The 17,990-nt window shown below is 54.5% G+C and overlaps 1 protein-coding gene across 1 annotated transcript in view; it reads right to left on the reverse strand.

The window, feature by feature from the left end:
- Positions 1–17,629, reverse strand: part of LOC137593462 (complement C3-like) — a 258,735-nt gene extending 241,106 nt beyond the window's left edge. The window contains exons 1-2 of the mRNA XM_068312167.1: positions 17,557–17,629; positions 16,595–16,793 (exon numbers count right to left, since the gene is read on the reverse strand). Of these exons, the coding sequence (XP_068168268.1) occupies positions 16,595–16,793; positions 17,557–17,627 (270 nt within the window). The 5' untranslated portion in view covers positions 17,628–17,629. The remainder of the gene's footprint in view (positions 1–16,594; positions 16,794–17,556) is intronic.
- Positions 17,630–17,990: the final 361 nt, after the last annotated feature.

A 17,990-nucleotide genomic window follows, 5' to 3' on the forward strand; every position in this document is an offset into this window, starting at 1 on the left:
TGGTCTTTGTCCACTGCTGGTCCCTCTGTCCACTGCTGGTCTCTGTCCACTGCTGGTCTCTCTGTCCACTACTGGTCTCTCTGTCCACTGCTGGTCTCTCTGTCTACTGATGGTCCCTGTGCACTGATGGTCTCTCTGTCCACTATTGGTCTCTCTGTCCACTGCTGGTCTCTCTGTCAACTGCTGGTCTCTGTCCACTGCTGGTCTCTCTGTCCACTGCTGGTCTCTCTCCACTGACGGTGTCTGTCCACTGCTGGTCTCTGTCTACTGCTGGTCTCTGTCCACTACTGGTCTCTGTCCACTGCTGGTCTCTCTGTCCACTGCTGGTCTCTGTCCACTGCTGGTCCCTCTGTCCACTGATGGTCTCTGTACACTGCTGGTCTCTGTCCACTGCTGGTCTTTCTGTCCACTGCTGGTCTCTGTCCACTGCTGGTCTTTGTCCACTGCTGGTCCCTCTGTCCACTGCTGGTCTCTGTCCGCTGCTGGTCTCTCTGTCCCCTACTGGTCTCTCTATCCACTGCTGGTCTCTCTGTCCACTGATGGTCTCTGTGCACTGATAGTCTCTCTGTCCACTACTGGTCTCTCTGTCCACTGCTGATCTCTCTGTCCACTGCTGGTCTCTGTCCACTACTGGTCTCTCTGTCCACTGCTGGTCTGTCTGTCCACTGCTGGTCTCTGTCCACTGCTGGTGTCTGTCCACTGCTGGTCTCTGTCTACTGCTGGTCACTGTCTACTGCTGGTCTCTCTGTCCACTACTGGTCTCTGTCCACTGCTGGACTCTGTCCACTGCTGGTCTCTCTGTCCACTGCTGGTCTCTGTCCACTGCTGGTCTCTCTGTCCACTGCTGGTCTCTCTGTCCACTGATGGTCTCTTTGTCCACTGATGGTCTCTGTGTACTGATGGTCTCTCTGACCACTGCTGGTCTCTGTCCACTGCTGGTATCTGTCCACTACTGGTCTCTGTGCACTGCTGGTCTCTGTCCACTGCTGGTCTCTCTGTCCACTGCTGGTCTCTGTCCACTGATGATCTCTATGCACTGATGGTCTCTCTGTCCACTGCTGGTCTCTCTGTCCACTGATGGTCTCTGTCCACTGCTGGTCTCTGTCCACTGCTGGTCTCTCTGTCCACTGCTAGTCTCTGTCCACTGCTGGTCTCTCTGTCCACAGCTGGTCTCTCTGTCCACTGATGGTCTCTCTGTCCACTTATGGTGTCTATGTACTGGTGGTCTCTCTGTCCACTGCTGGTCTCTCTGTCCACTGCTGGTCTATCTGTCCACTGCTGGTCTCTCTCCACTGCTGGTCTCTGTCCACTGCTGGTCTCTCTGTCCACTGCTGGTCTCTGTCCACTGCTGGTCTCTGTCCACTGCTGGTCTCTCTGTCCAATGCTGGTCTCTGTCCACTGCTGTTCTCTGTCCACTTTTGGTCCATCTGTCCACTGCTGGTCTCTGTCCACTGCTGGTCTCTGGCCACTGCTGATCTTTGTCCACTGCTGGTCCTTCTGTCCACTGCTGGTCTCTGTCCACTGCTGGTCTCTCTGTCCACTACTGGTCTCTCTGTCCACTGCTGGTCTCTCTGTCCACTGATGGTCCCTGTGCACTGATGGTCTCTCTGTCCACTATTGGTCTCTCTGTCCACTGCTTGTCTCTCTGTCGACTGCTGGTCTCTCTGTGCACTACTGGTCTCTCTGTCTACTGCTGGTCTCTCTGTCCACTGCTGGTCTCTGTCCACTGCTGGCCTCTTTCCACTGCTGGTCTCTCTGTCCACTGCTGGACTCTGTCCACTGCTGGTCTCTCTGTCCACTGCTGGTCTCTCTGTCCACTGCTGGTCTCTGTCCACTGCTGGTCCCTCTGTCCACTGCTGGTCTCTGTCCACTGCTGGTCTCTGTCCACTGCTGGTCTTTGTCCACTGCTGGTCCCTCTTTCCACTGCTGGTCTCTGTCCACTGCTGGTCTCTCTGTTCACTACTGGTCTCTCTGTCCACTGCTGGTCTCTGTCCACTGCTGGTCAATCTGTCCACTGGTGGACTCTCTGTCCACTGTTGGTCCGTCTGTCCACTGCTGGTCTCTCTGTCCACTGCTGGTCTCTCTGTCCACTGATGTTCTCTGTGCACTGATGGTCTCTCTGTGCACTTCTGGTCTCTTTTTCCACTGCTAGTCTCTTTGTCCACTGCTGGTCTCTGTCCACTGCTGGTCCCTCTGTCCACTGCTGGTCTCTCTGTCCACTACTGGTCTCTCTGTCCACTGCTGGTCTCTCTGTCTACTGATGGTCCCTGTGCAATGATGGTCTCTCTGTCCACGATTGGTCTCTCTGTCCACTGCTGGTCTCTCTATCAACTGCTGGTCTCTGTCCACTGCTGGCCTCTCTGTCCAGTGCTGGTCTCTGTCCACTGCTGGTCTCTGTCCACTGCTGGTCTCTGTCCACTGCTGGTCTCTGTCCACTGCTGGTCCCTCTGTCCACTGCTGGTCTCTGTCCACTGCTGGTCTCTGTCCACTGCTGGTCTCTCTGTCCACTACTGGTCTCTCTGTCCACTGCTGGTCTCTCTGTCTACTGATGGTCCCTGTGCACTGATGGTCTCTCTGTCCACTATTGGTCTCTCTGTCCACTGCTGGTCTCTCTGTCAACTGCTGGTCTCTGTCCACTGCTGGTCTCTCTGTCCACTGCTGGTCTCTGTCCACTGCCGGTGTCTGTCCACTGCTGGTCTCTGTCTACTGCTGGTCTCTGTCCACTACTGGTCTCTGTCCACTACTGGTCTCTGTGCACTGCTAGTCTCTGTCCACTGCTGGTCTCTCTGTCCACTGCTGGTCTCTGTCCACTGCTGGTCCCTCTGTCCACTGCTAATCTCTGTCCACTGCTGGTCTCTGTCCACTGCTGGTCCCTCTGTCCACTGCTGGTCTCTTTCCGCTGCTGGTCTCTCTGTCCACTACTGGTCTCTCTCCACTACTGGTCTCTGTCCAATGCTGGTCTCTGTCCACTGCTGGTCTCTTTCCACTGCTGGTCTCTCTGTCCACTGCTGGTCTCTCTGTCAACTGCTGGTCTCTGTCCACTGCTGGTCTCTCTGTCCACTGCTGGTCTCTGTCTACTGCTGGTCTCTGTCCACTACTGGTCTCTGTCCACTACTGGTCTCTGTGCACTGCTAGTCTCTGTCCACTGATGGTCTCTCTGTCCAATGCTGGTCTCTGTCCACTGATGGTCTCTGTCCACTGCTGGTCTCTCTGTCCACTGCTGGTCTCTGTGTACTCCTGGTCTCTCTGTCCACTGATGGTCTCTCTGTCCACTGAGGGTCTCTGTGTACTGGTGGTCTCTCTGTCCACTGCTGGTCTCTCTGTCCACTGCTGGTCTCTGTCCACTGCTGGTCTCTGTCCATTGCTGGTCTCTCTGTCCACTGCTGATCTCTGTCCACTGCTGGTCTCTGTCCACTGCTGGTCTCTGTCCACTACTGGTCTCTGTGCACTGCTAGTCTCTGTCCACTGCTGGTCTCTCTGTCCACTGCTGGTCTCTGTCCACTGCTGGTCTCTGTCCACTGCTGGTCTCTCTGTCCACTGCCGGTCTCTGTGTACTCCTGGTCTCTCTGTCCACTGATGGTCTCTCTGTCCACTGAGGGTCTCTGGTACTGATGGTCTCTCTGTCCACTGCTGGTCTCTCTGTCCACTGCTGGTCTCTGTCCACTGCTGGTCTCTGTCCATTGCTGGTCTCTGTCCACTGCTGGTCTCTCTGTCCACTGCTGGTCTCTGTCCCCTGCTGGTCTCTGTCCACTACTGGTCTCTGTCCACTACTGGTCTCTGTCCACTGCTGGTCTTCGTCCACTGCTGGTCCCTATGTCCACTGCTGGTCTCTGTCCACTGCTGGTCTCTCTGTCCACTACTGGTCTCTCTGTCCACTGCTGGTCTCTCTGTCCACTGATGGTGTCTGTGCACTGATGGTCTCTCTGTCCACTACTGGTCTCTCTGTCCACTGCTGGTCTCTCTGTCCACTGCCGGTCTCTGTCCACTGCTGGCCTCTCTGTCCACTGCTGGTCTCTCTGTCCACTGCTGGTCTCTGTCCACTTATGGTGTCTATGTACTGGTGGTCTCTCTGTCCACTGCTGGTCTCTCTGTCCACTGCTGGTCTATCTGTCCACTGCTGGTCTCTGTCCACTGCTGGTCTCTGTCCACTGCTGGTCTCTCTGTCCACTGCTGGTCTCTCTGTCCACTGCTGGTCTCTCTGTCCACTGATGGTCTCCCTTTCCACTGATGGTCTCTGTGTACTGGTGGTCTCTCTGTCCACTGCTGGTCTCTCTGTCCACTACTGGTCTCTCTCCACTACTGGTCTCTGCGCACTGCTGGTCTCTGTCCACTGCTTGTCTCTCTGTCTACTGCTGGTCTCTGTCCACTACTGGTCTCTCTCCACTATGGGGTCTCTGTGCACTGCTGGTCTCTGTCCACTGCTTGTCTCTCTGTCCACTGCTGGTCTCTGTCCACTGCTGGTCTCTCTGTCCACTGCTGGTCTCTCTGTCCACTGATGGTCTCTGTGCACTGCTGGTCTCTCTGTCCACTGATGGTCTCAGTGCACTGATGGTCTCTCTGTCCACTACTGGTCTCTCTGTCCACTGCTGATCTCTCTGTCGACTGCTGGTCTCTGTCCACTGCTGGCCTCTCTGTCCAGTGCTGGTCTCTGTCCACTGCTGGTCTATCTGTCCACTGATGGTCTCTGTCCACTGCTGGTCTCTCTGTCCACTGCTGGTCTATCTGTCCACTGCTGGTCTCTGTCCACTGCTGGTCTCTGTCCACTGCTGGTCTCTGTCCACTGCTGGTCCCTCTGTCCACTGCTGGTCTCTGTCCACTGCTGGTTTCTGTCCACTGCTGGTCTCTCTGTCCACTACTGGTCTCTCTGTCCACTGCTGGTCTCTCTGTCTACTGATGGTCCCTGTGCACTGATGGTCTCTCTGTCCACTATTGGTCTCTCTGTCCACTGCTGGTCTCTGTCCACTGCTGGTCTCTCTGTCCACTGCTGGTCTTTGTCCACTGCTGGTCCCTCTGTCCACTGCTGGTCTCTCTGTCAACTGCTGGTCTCTGTCCACTGCTGGCCTCTCTGTCCAGTGCTGGTCTCTGTCCACTGCTGGTCTATCTGTCCACTGATGGTCTCTGTCCACTGCTGGTCTCTCTGTCCACTGCTGGTCTATCTGTCCACTGCTGGTCTCTGTCCACTGCTGGTCTCTGTCCACTGCTGGTCTCTGTCCACTGCTGGTCTTTGTCCACTGCTGGTCTTTGTCCACTGCTGGTCCCTCTGTCCACTGCTGGTCTCTGTCCACTGCTGGTCTCTCTGTCCACTACTGGTCTCTCTGTCCACTGCTGTTCTCTCTGTCTACTGATGGTCCCTGTGCACTGATGGTCTCTCTGTCCACTATTGGTCTCTCTGTCCACTGCTGGTCTCTCTGTCCACTGCTGGTCTCTGTCCACTGCTGGTCTCTCTGTCCACTGCTGGTCTCTGTCCACTGCCGGTGTCTGTCCACTGCTGGTCTCTGTTTACTGCTGGTCTCTGTCCACTACTGGTCTCTGTCCACTACTGGTCTCTGTGCACTGCTAGTCTCTGTCCACTGCTGGTCTCTCTGTCCACTGCTGGTCTCTGTCCACTGCTGGTCCCTCTGTCCACTGCTGGTCTCTGTACACTGCTGGTCTCTGTCCACTGCTGGTCTCTCTGTCCACTGCTGGTCTCTGTCCACTGCTGGTCTTTGTCCACTGCTGGTCCCTCTGTCCACTGCTGGTCTCTGTCCGCTGCTGGTCTCTCTGTCCCCTACTGGTCTCTCTATCCACTGCTGGTCTCTCTGTCCACTGATGGTCTCTGTGCACTGATAGTCTCTCTGTCCACTACTGGTCTCTCTGTCCACTGCTGATCTCTCTGTCCACTGCTGGTCTCTGTCCACTACTGGTCTCTCTGTCCACTGCTGGTCTGTCTGTCCACTGCTGGTCTCTGTCCACTGCTGGTGTCTGTCCACTGCTGGTCTCTGTCTACTGCTGGTCACTGTCTACTGCTGGTCTCTCTGTCCACTACTGGTCTCTGTCCACTGCTGGACTCTGTCCACTGCTGGTCTCTCTGTCCACTGCTGGTCTCTGTCCACTGCTGGTCTCTCTGTCCACTGCTGGTCTCTCTGTCCACTGATGGTCTCTTTGTCCACTGATGGTCTCTGTGTACTGATGGTCTCTCTGACCACTGCTGGTCTCTGTCCACTGCTGGTCTCTGTCAAATACTGGTCTCTGTGCACTGCTGGTCTCTGTCCACTGCTGGTCTCTCTGTCCACTGCTGGTCTCTGTCCACTGATGATCTCTATGCACTGATGGTCTCTCTGTCCACTGCTGGTCTCTCTGTCCACTGATGGTCTCTGTCCACTGCTGGTCTCTGTCCACTGCTGGTCTCTCTGTCCACTGCTAGTCTCTGTCCACTGCTGGTCTCTCTGTCCACAGCTGGTCTCTCTGTCCACTGATGGTCTCTCTGTCCACTTATGGTGTCTATGTACTGGTGGTCTCTCTGTCCACTGCTGGTCTCTCTGTCCACTGCTGGTCTATCTGTCCACTGCAGGTCTCTGTCCACTGCTGGTCTCTGTCCACTGCTGGTCTCTCTGTCCACTGCTGGTCTCTGTCCACTGCTGGTCTCTGTCCACTGCTGGTCTCTCTGTCCAATGCTGGTCTCTGTCCACTGCTGTTCTCATTCCACTTTTGGTCCATTTGTCCACTGCTGGTCTCTGTCCACTGCTGGTCTCTGGCCACTGCTGGTCTTTGTCCACTGCTGGTCCCTCTGTCCACTGCTGGTCTCTGTCCACTGCTGGTCTCTCTGTCCACTACTGGTCTCTCTGTCCACTGCTGGTCTCTCTGTCCACTGCTGGTCCCTGTGCACTGATGGTCTCTCTGTCCACTATTGGTCTCTCTGTCCACTGCTGGTCTCTCTGTCGACTGCTGGTCTCTCTGTGCACTACTGGTCTCTCTGTCTACTGCTGGTCTCTCTGTCCACTGCTGGTCTCTGTCCACTGCTGGCCTCTTTCCACTGCTGGTCTCTCTGTCCACTGCTGGACTCTGTCCACTGCTGGTCTCTCTGTCCACTGCTGGTCTCTCTGTCCACTGCTGGTCTCTGTCCACTGCTGGTCCCTCTGTCCACTGCTGGTCTCTGTCCACTGCTGGTCTCTGTCCACTGCTGGTCTTTGTCCACTGCTGGTCCCTCTTTCCACTGCTGGTCTCTGTCCACTGCTGGTCTCTCTGTTCACTACTGGTCTCTCTGTCCACTGCTGGTCTCTGTCCACTGCTGGTCAATCTGTCCACTGGTGGACTCTCTGTCCACTGCTGGTCCGTCTGTCCACTGCTGGTCTCTCTGTCCACTGCTGGTCTCTCTGTCCACTGATGTTCTCTGTGCACTGATGGTCTCTCTGTGCACTTCTGGTCTCTCTGTCCACTGCTAGTCTCTTTGTCCACTGCTGGTCTCTGTCCACTGCTGGCCTCTCTGTCCACTGCTGGTCTCTCTTTCCACTGCTGGTCTCTGTCCACTGCTGGTGTCGGTCCATTGCTGGTCTCTGTCTACTGCTGGTCTCTGTCCACTACTGGTCTCTGTCCACTACTGGTCTCTGTGCACTGCTGGTCTCTGTCCACTGCTGGTCTCTCTGTCCTCTGCTGGTCTCTTTCCACTGCTGGTCTCCGTCCACTGCTGGTCTCCGTCCACTGCTGGTCTCTCTGTCCACTGCTGGTCTCTCTGTCCACTGCTGGTCTCTCTGTCCACTGATGGTCTCTGTGCACTGATGGTCTCTCTGTCCACTGCTGGTTTCTGTCCACTGCTGGTCTCTCTGTCCACTACTGGTCTCTCTGTCCACTGCTGGTCTCTCTGTCCACTGATGGTCTCTGTGCACTGATGGTCTCTCTGTCCACTCCTGGTCTCTCTGTCCACTGCTGGTCTCTGTCCACTCCTGGTCTCTCTGTCCACTGCTGGTCTCTGTCCACTGCTGGTCTCTCTGTGCACTACTGGTCTCCCTGTCCACTGCTGGTCTCTCTGTCCACTGCTGGTCTCTTTCCACTGCTGGTCTCTGTCCACTGCTGGTCTCTCTGTCCACTGCTGGTCTCTCTGTCCACTGCTGGTCTCTTTCCACTGCTGGTCTCTGTCCACTGCTGGTCTCTCTGTCCACTGCTGGTCTCTGTCCACTGCTGGTCTCTCTGTCCACTGCTGGTCTCTCTGTCCACTACTGGTCTCTGTCCACTGCTGGACTCTGTCCACTGCTGGTCTCTCTGTCCACTGCTGGTCTCTGTCCACTGCTGGTCTCTCTGTCCACTGCTGGTCTCTCTGTCCACTGATGGTCTCTTTGTCCACTGATGGTCTCTGTGTACTGATGGTCTCTCTGACCACTGCTGGTCTCTGTCCACTGCTGGTCTCTGTCAAATACTGGTCTCTGTGCACTGCTGGTCTCTGTCCACTGCTGGTCTCTCTGTCCACTGCTGGTCTCTGTCCACTGATGATCTCTATGCACTGATGGTCTCTCTGTCCACTGCTGGTCTCTCTGTCCACTGATGGTCTCTGTCCACTGCTGGTCTCTGTCCACTGCTGGTCTCTCTGTCCACTGCTAGTCTCTGTCCACTGCTGGTCTCTCTGTCCACAGCTGGTCTCTCTGTCCACTGATGGTCTCTCTGTCCACTTATGGTGTCTATGTACTGGTGGTCTCTCTGTCCACTGCTGGTCTCTCTGTCCACTGCTGGTCTATCTGTCCACTGCAGGTCTCTGTCCACTGCTGGTCTCTGTCCACTGCTGGTCTCTCTGTCCACTGCTGGTCTCTGTCCACTGCTGGTCTCTGTCCACTGCTGGTCTCTCTGTCCAATGCTGGTCTCTGTCCACTGCTGTTCTCATTCCACTTTTGGTCCATTTGTCCACTGCTGGTCTCTGTCCACTGCTGGTCTCTGGCCACTGCTGGTCTTTGTCCACTGCTGGTCCCTCTGTCCACTGCTGGTCTCTGTCCACTGCTGGTCTCTCTGTCCACTACTGGTCTCTCTGTCCACTGCTGGTCTCTCTGTCCACTGCTGGTCCCTGTGCACTGATGGTCTCTCTGTCCACTATTGGTCTCTCTGTCCACTGCTGGTCTCTCTGTCGACTGCTGGTCTCTCTGTGCACTACTGGTCTCTCTGTCTACTGCTGGTCTCTCTGTCCACTGCTGGTCTCTGTCCACTGCTGACCTCTTTCCACTGCTGGTCTCTCTGTCCACTGCTGGACTCTGTCCACTGCTGGTCTCTCTGTCCACTGCTGGTCTCTCTGTCCACTGCTGGTCTCTGTCCACTGCTGGTCCCTCTGTCCACTGCTGGTCTCTGTCCACTGCTGGTCTCTGTCCACTGCTGGTCTTTGTCCACTGCTGGTCCCTCTTTCCACCGCTGGTCTCTGTCCACTGCTGGTCTCTCTGTTCACTACTGGTCAATCTGTCCACTGGTGGACTCTCTGTCCACTGCTGGTCCGTCTGTCCACTGCTGGTCTCTCTGTCCACTGCTGGTCTCTCTGTCCACTGATGTTCTCTGTGCACTGATGGTCTCTCTGTGCACTTCTGGTCTCTCTGTCCACTGCTAGTCTCTTTGTCCACTGCTGGTCTCTGTCCACTGCTGGCCTCTCTGTCCACTGCTGGTCTCTCTTTCCACTGCTGGTCTCTGTCCACTGCTGGTGTCGGTCCATTGCTGGTCTCTGTCTACTGCTGGTCTCTGTCCACTACTGGTCTCTGTCCACTACTGGTCTCTGTGCACTGCGGGTCTCTGTCCACTGCTGGTCTCTCTGTCCTCTGCTGGTCTCTTTCCACTGCTGGTCTCCGTCCACTGCTGGTCTCCGTCCACTGCTGGTCTCTCTGTCCACTGCTGGTCTCTCTGTCCACTGCTGGTCTCTCTGTCCACTGATGGTCTCTGTGCACTGATGGTCTCTCTGTCCACTGCTGGTTTCTGTCCACTGCTGGTCTCTCTGTCCACTACTGGTCTCTCTGTCCACTGCTGGTCTCTCTGTCCACTGATGGTCTCTGTGCACTGATGGTCTCTCTGTCCACTCCTGGTCTCTCTGTCCACTGCTGGTCTCTGTCCACTGCTGGTCTCTCTGTGCACTACTGGTCTCCCTGTCCACTGCTGGTCTCTCTGTCCACTGCTGGTCTCTTTCCACTGCTGGTCTCTGTCCACTGCTGGTCTCTCTGTCCACTGCTGGTCTCTGTCCACTGCTGGTCTCTCTGTCCACTGCTGGTCTCTCTGTCCACTGCTGGTCTCTGTCCACTGCTGGTCTCTCTGTCCTCTGCTGGTCTCTTTCCACTGCTGGTCTCCGTCCACTGCTGGTCTCTCTGTCCACTGCTGGTCTCTGTCCACTGCTGGTCTCTCTGTCCACTGCTGGTCTCTCTGTCCACTGCTGGTCTCTGTCCACTGCTGGTCTCTCTGTCCAGTGCTGGTCTCTGTCCACTGCTGGTCTCTGTGCACTGATGGTCTCTCTGTGCACTACTGGTCTCTCTGTCCACTGCTGGTCTCTCTGTCCACTGCTGGTCTCTGTCCACTGCTGGCCTCTCTGTCCACTGCTGGTCTCTCTGTCCACTGCTGGTCTCTGTCCACTGCTGGTGTCGGTCCACTGCTGGTCTCTGTCTACTGCTGGCCTCTCTGTCCACTGCTGGTCTCTCTGTCCACTGATGGTCTCTGTCCACTGCTGGTCTCTGTCCAATGCTTGTCCCTCTGTTTACTGATGGTCTCTGTCCACTGCTGGTCTCTGTCCACTGCTGGTCTCTCTGTCCACTGCTGGTCTCTCTGTCCACTGCTGGTCTCTGTCCACTGCTTGTCCCTCTGTCCACTGCTGGTTTCTGTCCACTGCTGGTCTCTCTGTCCACTACTGGTCTCTCTGTCCACTGCTGGTCTCTCTGTCCACTGATGGTCTCTGTGTACTGGTGGTCTCTCTGTCCACTGCTGGTCTCTCTGTCCACTGCTGGTCTCTCTGTCCACTGATGGTCTCTGTGTACTGGTGGTCTCTCTGTCCACTGCTGGTCTCTCTGTCCACTGCAGGTCTCTGTCCACTGCTGGTCTCTGTCCACTGCTGGTCTCTCTGTCCACTGCTGGTCTCTGTCCACTGCTGGTCTCTCTGTCCACTGATGGTCTCTGTGCACTGATGATCTCTCTGTCCACTACTGGTCTCTCTGTCCACTGCTGATCTCTCTGTCCACTGCTGGTCTCTGTCCACTGCTGGCCTCTCTGTCCACTGCTGGTCTCTGTCCACTGCTGGTCTATCTGTCCACTGCAAGTGTCTGTCCACTGCTGGTCTCTCTATCCACTGCTGGTCTCTGTCTACTGCTGGTCTCTCTGTCCACTACTGGTCTCTCTGTCCACTGCTGGTCTCTCTTTCCACTGATGGTCTCTCTGTCCACTGCTGGTCTCTCTGTCCACTGCTGGTCTCTCTGTCCACTACTGGTCACTCTGTCCACTGCTGGTCTCTCTGTCCACTGATGGTCTCTCTGTCCACTGCTGGTCTCTGTCCACTACTGGTCTCTGTCCACTACTGTCTCTGTGTACTGGTGGTCTCTCTGTCCACTGCTGGTCTCTCTGTCCACTGCTGGTCTCTCTGTCCACTGCTGGTCTCTGTCCACTGCTGGTCTCTGTCCACTGCTGGTCTCTCTCTCCACTGCTGGTCTCTGTCCACTGCTGGTGTCTGTCCACTGCTGGTCTCTCTGTCCAATGCTGGTCTCTGTCCACTGCTGGTCCCTCTGTCCACTGCTGGTCCCTCTGTCCACTGCTGGTCTCTGTCCACTGCTGGTCTCTGTCCACTGCTAGTCTCTGTCCACTGCTGGTCTCTCTGTCCACTGCTGGTCTCTCTGTCCACTGCTGGTCTCTCTGTCCACTGCTGGTTTCTGTGTACTGGTGGTCTCTCTTTCCACTGCTGGTCTCTCTGTCCACAGCTGGTCTCTCTGTCCACTGCTGGTCTCTCTCCACTGCTGGTCTCTGTCCACTGCTGGTCTCTCTGTCCACTGCTGGTCTCTGTCCACTGCTGGTCTCTGTCCACTGCTGGTGTCTCTGTCCAATGCTGGTCTCTGTCCACTGCTGGTCCCTCTGTCCACTGCGGGTCCCTCTGTCCACTGCTGGTCTCTGTCCACTGATGATCTCTATGCACTGATGGTCTCTCTGTCCACTGCTGGTCTCTCTGTCCACTGATGGTCTCTGTCCACTGCTGGTCTCTGTACACTGCTGGTCTCTCTGTCCACTGCTAGTCTCTGTCCACTGCTGGTCTCTCTGTCCACAGCTGGTCTCTCTGTCCACTGATGGTCTCCCTGTCCACTTATGGTGTCTATGTACTGGTGGTCTCTCTGTCCACTGCTGGTCTCTCTGTCCACTGCTGGTCTATCTGTCCACTGCTGGTCTCTGTCCACTGCTGGTCTCTGTCCTCTGCTGGTCTCTTTCCACTGCTGGTCTCCGTCCACTGCTGGTCTCCGTCCACTGCTGGTCTCTCTGTCCACTGCTGGTCTCTCTGTCCACTGCTGGTCTCTCTGTCCACTGCTGGTCTCTCTGTCCACTGATGGTCTCTGTGCACTGATGGTCTCTCTGTCCACTCCTGGTCTCTCTGTCCACTGCTGGTCTCTGTCCACTGCTGGTCTCTCTGTCCACTACTGGTCTCTCTGTCCACTGCTGGTCTCTCTGTCCACTGATGGTCTCTGTGCACTGATGGTCTCTCTGTCCACTCCTGGTCTCTCTGTCCACTGCTGGTCTCTGTCCACTGCTGGTCTCTCTGTGCACTACTGGTCTCCCTGTCCACTGCTGGTCTCTCTGTCCACTGCTGGTCTCTTTCCACTGCTGGTCTCTGTCCACTGCTGGTCTCTCTGTCCACTGCTGGTCTCTGTCCACTGCTGGTCTCTCTGTCCACTGCTGGTCTCTCTGTCCACTGCTGGTCTCTGTCCACTGCTGGTCTCTCTGTCCTCTGCTGGTCTCTTTCCACTGCTGGTCTCCGTCCACTGCTGGTCTCCGTCCACTGCTGGTCTCTCTGTCCACTGCTGGTCTCTCTGTCCACTGCTGGTCTCTCTGTCCACTGATGGTCTCTGTGCACTGATGGTCTCTCTGTCCACTACTGGTCTCTCTGTCCACTGCTGGTCTCTCTGTCGACTGCTGGTCTCTCTGTGCACTACTGGTCTCCCTGTCCACTGCTGGTCTCTCTGTCCACTGCTGGTCTCTGTCCACTGCTGGTCTCTGTCCACTGCTGGTCTCTCTGTCCACTGCTGGTCTCTGTCCACTGCTGGTCTCTCTGTCCACTGCTGGTCTCTCTGTCCACTGCTGGTCTCTGTCCACTGCTGGTCCCTCTGTCCACTGCTGGTCTCTGTCCACTGCTGGTCTCTGTCCACTAATGGTCTTTGTCCACTGCTGGTCCCTCTGTCCACTGCTGGTTTCTGTCCACTGCTGGTCTCTCTGTCCACTACTGGTCTCTCTGTCCACTGCTGGTCTCTCTGTCCAGTGCTGGTCTCTGTCCACTGCTGGTCTCTGTGCACTGATGGTCTCTCTGTGCACTACTGGTCTCTCTGTCCACTGCTGGTCTCTCTGTCCACTGCTGGTCTCTGTCCACTGCTGGCCTCTCTGTCCACTGCTGGTCTCTCTGTCCACTGCTGGTCTCTGTCCACTGCTGGTGTCGGTCCACTGCTGGTCTCTGTCTACTGCTGGCCTCTCTGTCCACTGCTGGTCTCTCTGTCCACTGATGGTTCTCTGTCCACTGCTGGTCTCTTTCCAATGCTTGTCCCTCTGTTTACTGATGGTCTCTGTCCACTGCTGGTCTCTGTCCACTGCTGGTCTCTCTGTCCACTGCTGGTCTCTCTGTCCACTGCTGGTCTCTGTCCACTGCTTGTCCCTCTTTCCACTGCTGGTCTCTGTCCACTGCTGGTCTCTCTGTCAACTACTGGTCTCTCTGTCCACTGCTGGTCTCTCTGTCCACTGATGGTCTCTGTGTACTGGTGGTCTCTCTGTCCACTGCTGGTCTCTCTGTCCACTGCTGGTCTCTGTCCACTGCTGGTCTCTCTGTCCACTGATGGTCTCTGTGCACTGATGATCTCTCTGTCCACTACTGGTCTCTCTGTCCACTGCTGATCTCTCTGTCCACTGCTGGTCTCTGTCCACTGCTGGCCTCTCTGTCCACTGCTGGTCTCTGTCCACTGCTGGTCTCTCTGTCCACTGCAGGTCTCTGTCCACTGCTGGTCTCTCTGTCCACTGCTGGTCTCTGTCCACTGCTGGTCTATCTGTCCACTGCTGGTCTCTCTGTCCACTCCTGGTCTCTCTGTCCACTGCTGGTCTCTGTGTCCACTGATGGTCTCTCTGTCCACTGCTGGTCTCTGTCCACTGCTGGTGTCTGTCCACTGCTGGTCTCTGTCTACTGCTGGTCTCTCTGTCCACTGCTGGTCTCTCTGTCCACTGATGGTCTCTCTGTCCACTGCTGGTCTCTGTCCACTGATGGTCTCTCTGTCCACTACTGGTCTCTCTGTCCACTGCTGGTCTCTCTGTCCACTGATGGTCTCTCTGTCCACTGCTGGTCTCTCTGTCCACTGCTGGTCTCTCTGTCCACTACTGGTCTCTCTGTCCACTGCTGGTCTCTCTGTCCACTGATGGTCTCTCTGTCCACTGCTGGTCTCTGTCCACTACTGGTCTCTGTCCACTACTGTCTCTGTGTACTGGTGGTCTCTCTGTCCACTGCTGGTCTCTCTGTCCACTGCTGGTCTCTCTGTCCACTGCTGGTCTCTGTCCACTGCTGGTCTCTGTCCACTGCTGGTCTCTCTCTCCACTGCTGGTCTCTGTCCACTGCTGGTGTCTGTCCACTGCTGGTCTCTCTGTCCAATGCTGGTCTCTGTCCACTGCTGGTCCCTCTGTCCACTGCTGGTCCCTCTGTCCACTGCTGGTCTCTGTCCACTGCTGGTCTCTGTCCACTGCTAGTCTCTGTCCACTGCTGGTCTCTCTGTCCACTGCTGGTCTCTCTGTCCACTGCTGGTCTCTCTGTCCACTGCTGGTTTCTGTGTACTGGTGGTCTCTCTGTCCACTGCTGGTCTCTCTGTCCACTGCTGGTCTCTCTGTCCACTGCTGGTCTCTGTCCACTGCTGGTCTCTCTGTCCACTGCTGGTCTCTGTCCACTGCTGGTCTCTTTCCACTGCTGGTCTCTCTGTCCAATGCTGGTCTCTGTCCACTGCTGGTCCCTCTGTCCACTGCTGGTCCCTCTGTCCACTGCTGGTCTCTGTCCATTGCTGGTCTGTGTCCACTGCTAGTCTCTGTCCACTGCTGGTCTCTCTGTCCACTGCTGGTCTCTCTGTCCACTGCTGGTCTCTCTGTCCACTGCTGGTTTCTGTGTACTGGTGGTCTCTCTGTCCACTGCTGGTCTCTCTGTCCACAGCTGGTCTCTCTGTCCACTGCTGGTCTCTCTCCACTGCTGGTCTCTGTCCACTGCTGGTCTCCCTGTCCACTGCTGGTCTCTGTCCACTGCTGGTCTCTGTCCACTGCTGGTGTCTCTGTCCAATGCTGGTCTCTGTCCACTGCTGGTCCCTCTGTCCACTGCTGGTCCCTCTGTCCACTGCTGGTCTCTGTCCACTGATGATCTCTATGCACTGATGGTCTCTCTGTCCACTGCTGGTCTCTCTGTCCACTGATGGTCTCTGTCCACTGCTGGTCTCTGTCCACTGCTGGTCTCTCTGTCCACTGCTAGTCTCTGTCCACTGCTGGTCTCTCTGTCCACAGCTGGTCTCTCTGTCCACTGATGGTCTCTCTGTCCACTTAAGGTGTCTATGTACTGGTGGTCTCTCTGTCCACTGCTGGTCTCTCTGTCCACTGCTGGTCTATCTGTCCACTGCTGGTCTCTGTCCACTGCTGGTCTCTGTCCACTGCTGGTCTCTCTGTCCACTGCTGGTCTCTGTCCACTGCTGGTCTCTGTCCACTGCTGGTCTCTCTGTCCAATGCTGGTCTCTGTCCACTGCTGTTCTCTGTCCACTTTTGGTCCATCTGTCCACTGCTGGTCTCTGTCCACTGCTGGTCTCTGGCCACTGCTGGTCTCTGTCCACTGCTGGTCCCTCTGTCCACTGTTGGTCTCTGTCCACTGCTGGTGTCTCTGTCCACTGCTGGTCTCTCTGTCCACTGCTGGTTTCTTTCCACTGATGGAATCAATGAAGTATCTTTAATTCAATTTTTGATACCGATCACACATGCTCTATTAGAGCTAATTGATCAGACCAGTGTTCCTCTTTGTTCTGCGTCAGCCACTTTTTTCTTTGTTCTGGGCTCTTAGTCCCCACTCTGTCCTCCAGAGCACATCAGCAGGTACGTAGTGTCGTATCCCAGCTTCCTTAGCAAACATCAGTCTGCTGTACCTGGTTCCACTCCCTGGGGGTCAGGCAATCCCACTAACAGGACATTCAGTTGGTGTTACAACTGTCCATTTTCCTTCCACTCTGAAGTTCTTCAGAAGAAATGTTTCCCAATTAAAGCTGTTCAGAATACAGTGAAATACTTGTTTCGTTTTCGTGAGAAAAAAACCTAAATGTAATAGAAAACAAAAACCAATATACACTACTCTCTCTGTGTGTAACTTGCTGCCATCTTATTGGCACCATCTTGTTTTGAAACTGGAGAAACATACATTTTAGTATTTCTAAATTACCACGATTTGTCCAAAGCCCTGGAAGTTTCTTGCTCTTGTGAGCGTCACAGACGTGGATGACACATTTTTGGTTTTGGCTGGATGATTCAGCACATGGATCCTGATACTGAAGTCATTCAGGTCAGAGCAGTCCTGACACTCCACAAAGATGTTTTGAGGTGTTCCTACCCGCAGTACATTGGGGGAAGACATCACCTTCCTGTGAAGCAGGGAGAAACAACAAGAATTAGGAATGTCCTCAGTCCAGTTCATACTGTAAGATGTACTGATGCCCAGAAGATGGAATCCTGGCAGAATGTTGTATCACGTGGGTTTGTCCTGGTGGCTGTTTACTTGTCAGGGAAGGATTTCCACATGAGCTTCAACTTAATGAGTGATATAATGTTTATTCTGGGAGAGTTCAATATTGATTTCATCATAAATGTGGACTCTGATTGCTGCGTCTGATCAAACTGTCCCTGTGCAAAGTCACACCAGTGCTGTGAATTTGTGTTTACTGGCATCGTCTAAAAAGACCAGAGTACCTTCATTTATTTCATGGACTAACCTTTTTATCTCAACAGTTTGTTACATTATACGCAGTCACCATGACAACATGTCATTGTTGTTCACCTTCACAAGGTGGCTTTTTCAATACAGCTCAAGCAAATAGTGAAAAATAGTCTGGGAAATGATTGCATCAAGTTGAATTGGATTTTTCATTGAGACAACCACTTGAATCTGGAATCACATCTGTGATTGTTTCCCAGCATCCTCCTGTCCCAGCAAAGAAAAACATCTCAATACACATTTAGGGAACTTAAAACCAGAACAGGCATTGTGATTATTCAGTAAATATGAAAGTATTCATCGATTTGTCAAAACCATTTGACGGTTAATCTTTGTACATGAATCTTTTCCTCGACCATCACTCTGAACAAACATTCCAGGCTCGAGTGTGAACAGCAGACATGTCAACTTACAACGAGGAGCCGCCAGAAAGATCAGTGAAACACCCCAGAAAGGCCAGCAGCCAGAGCCGAGTTCTGTCCATTCTCCTACCTGATTCCATGTGGACACTCCAGTCCAGCTCTCTCCGCTGACACTCCTGTCCCTCCTCCTGTTCACGTACTGCTCTTCACCATTGTCACATCTGTTCATTCATTCATTCATTCATTCATCCATTCAGTCACTTTCGCAACCGCTTCATCCGCTGTCACAGGTCACGGGGAGCTGGAGCCTATCCAGAAATATATATATATATATATATATATATATATATATATATATATATGTATGTGTATGTATATACTGTATGTATGTGTATGTGTGTGTATATATACATATATACACACACACACACACACATATATATATATATATATATATATATATATATATATATATATATATATAT

The sequence above is a fragment of the Antennarius striatus genome, chromosome 4, assembly GCF_040054535.1.
Source record: "Antennarius striatus isolate MH-2024 chromosome 4, ASM4005453v1, whole genome shotgun sequence".
Taxonomy (NCBI): Eukaryota; Metazoa; Chordata; class Actinopteri; order Lophiiformes; family Antennariidae; genus Antennarius; species Antennarius striatus.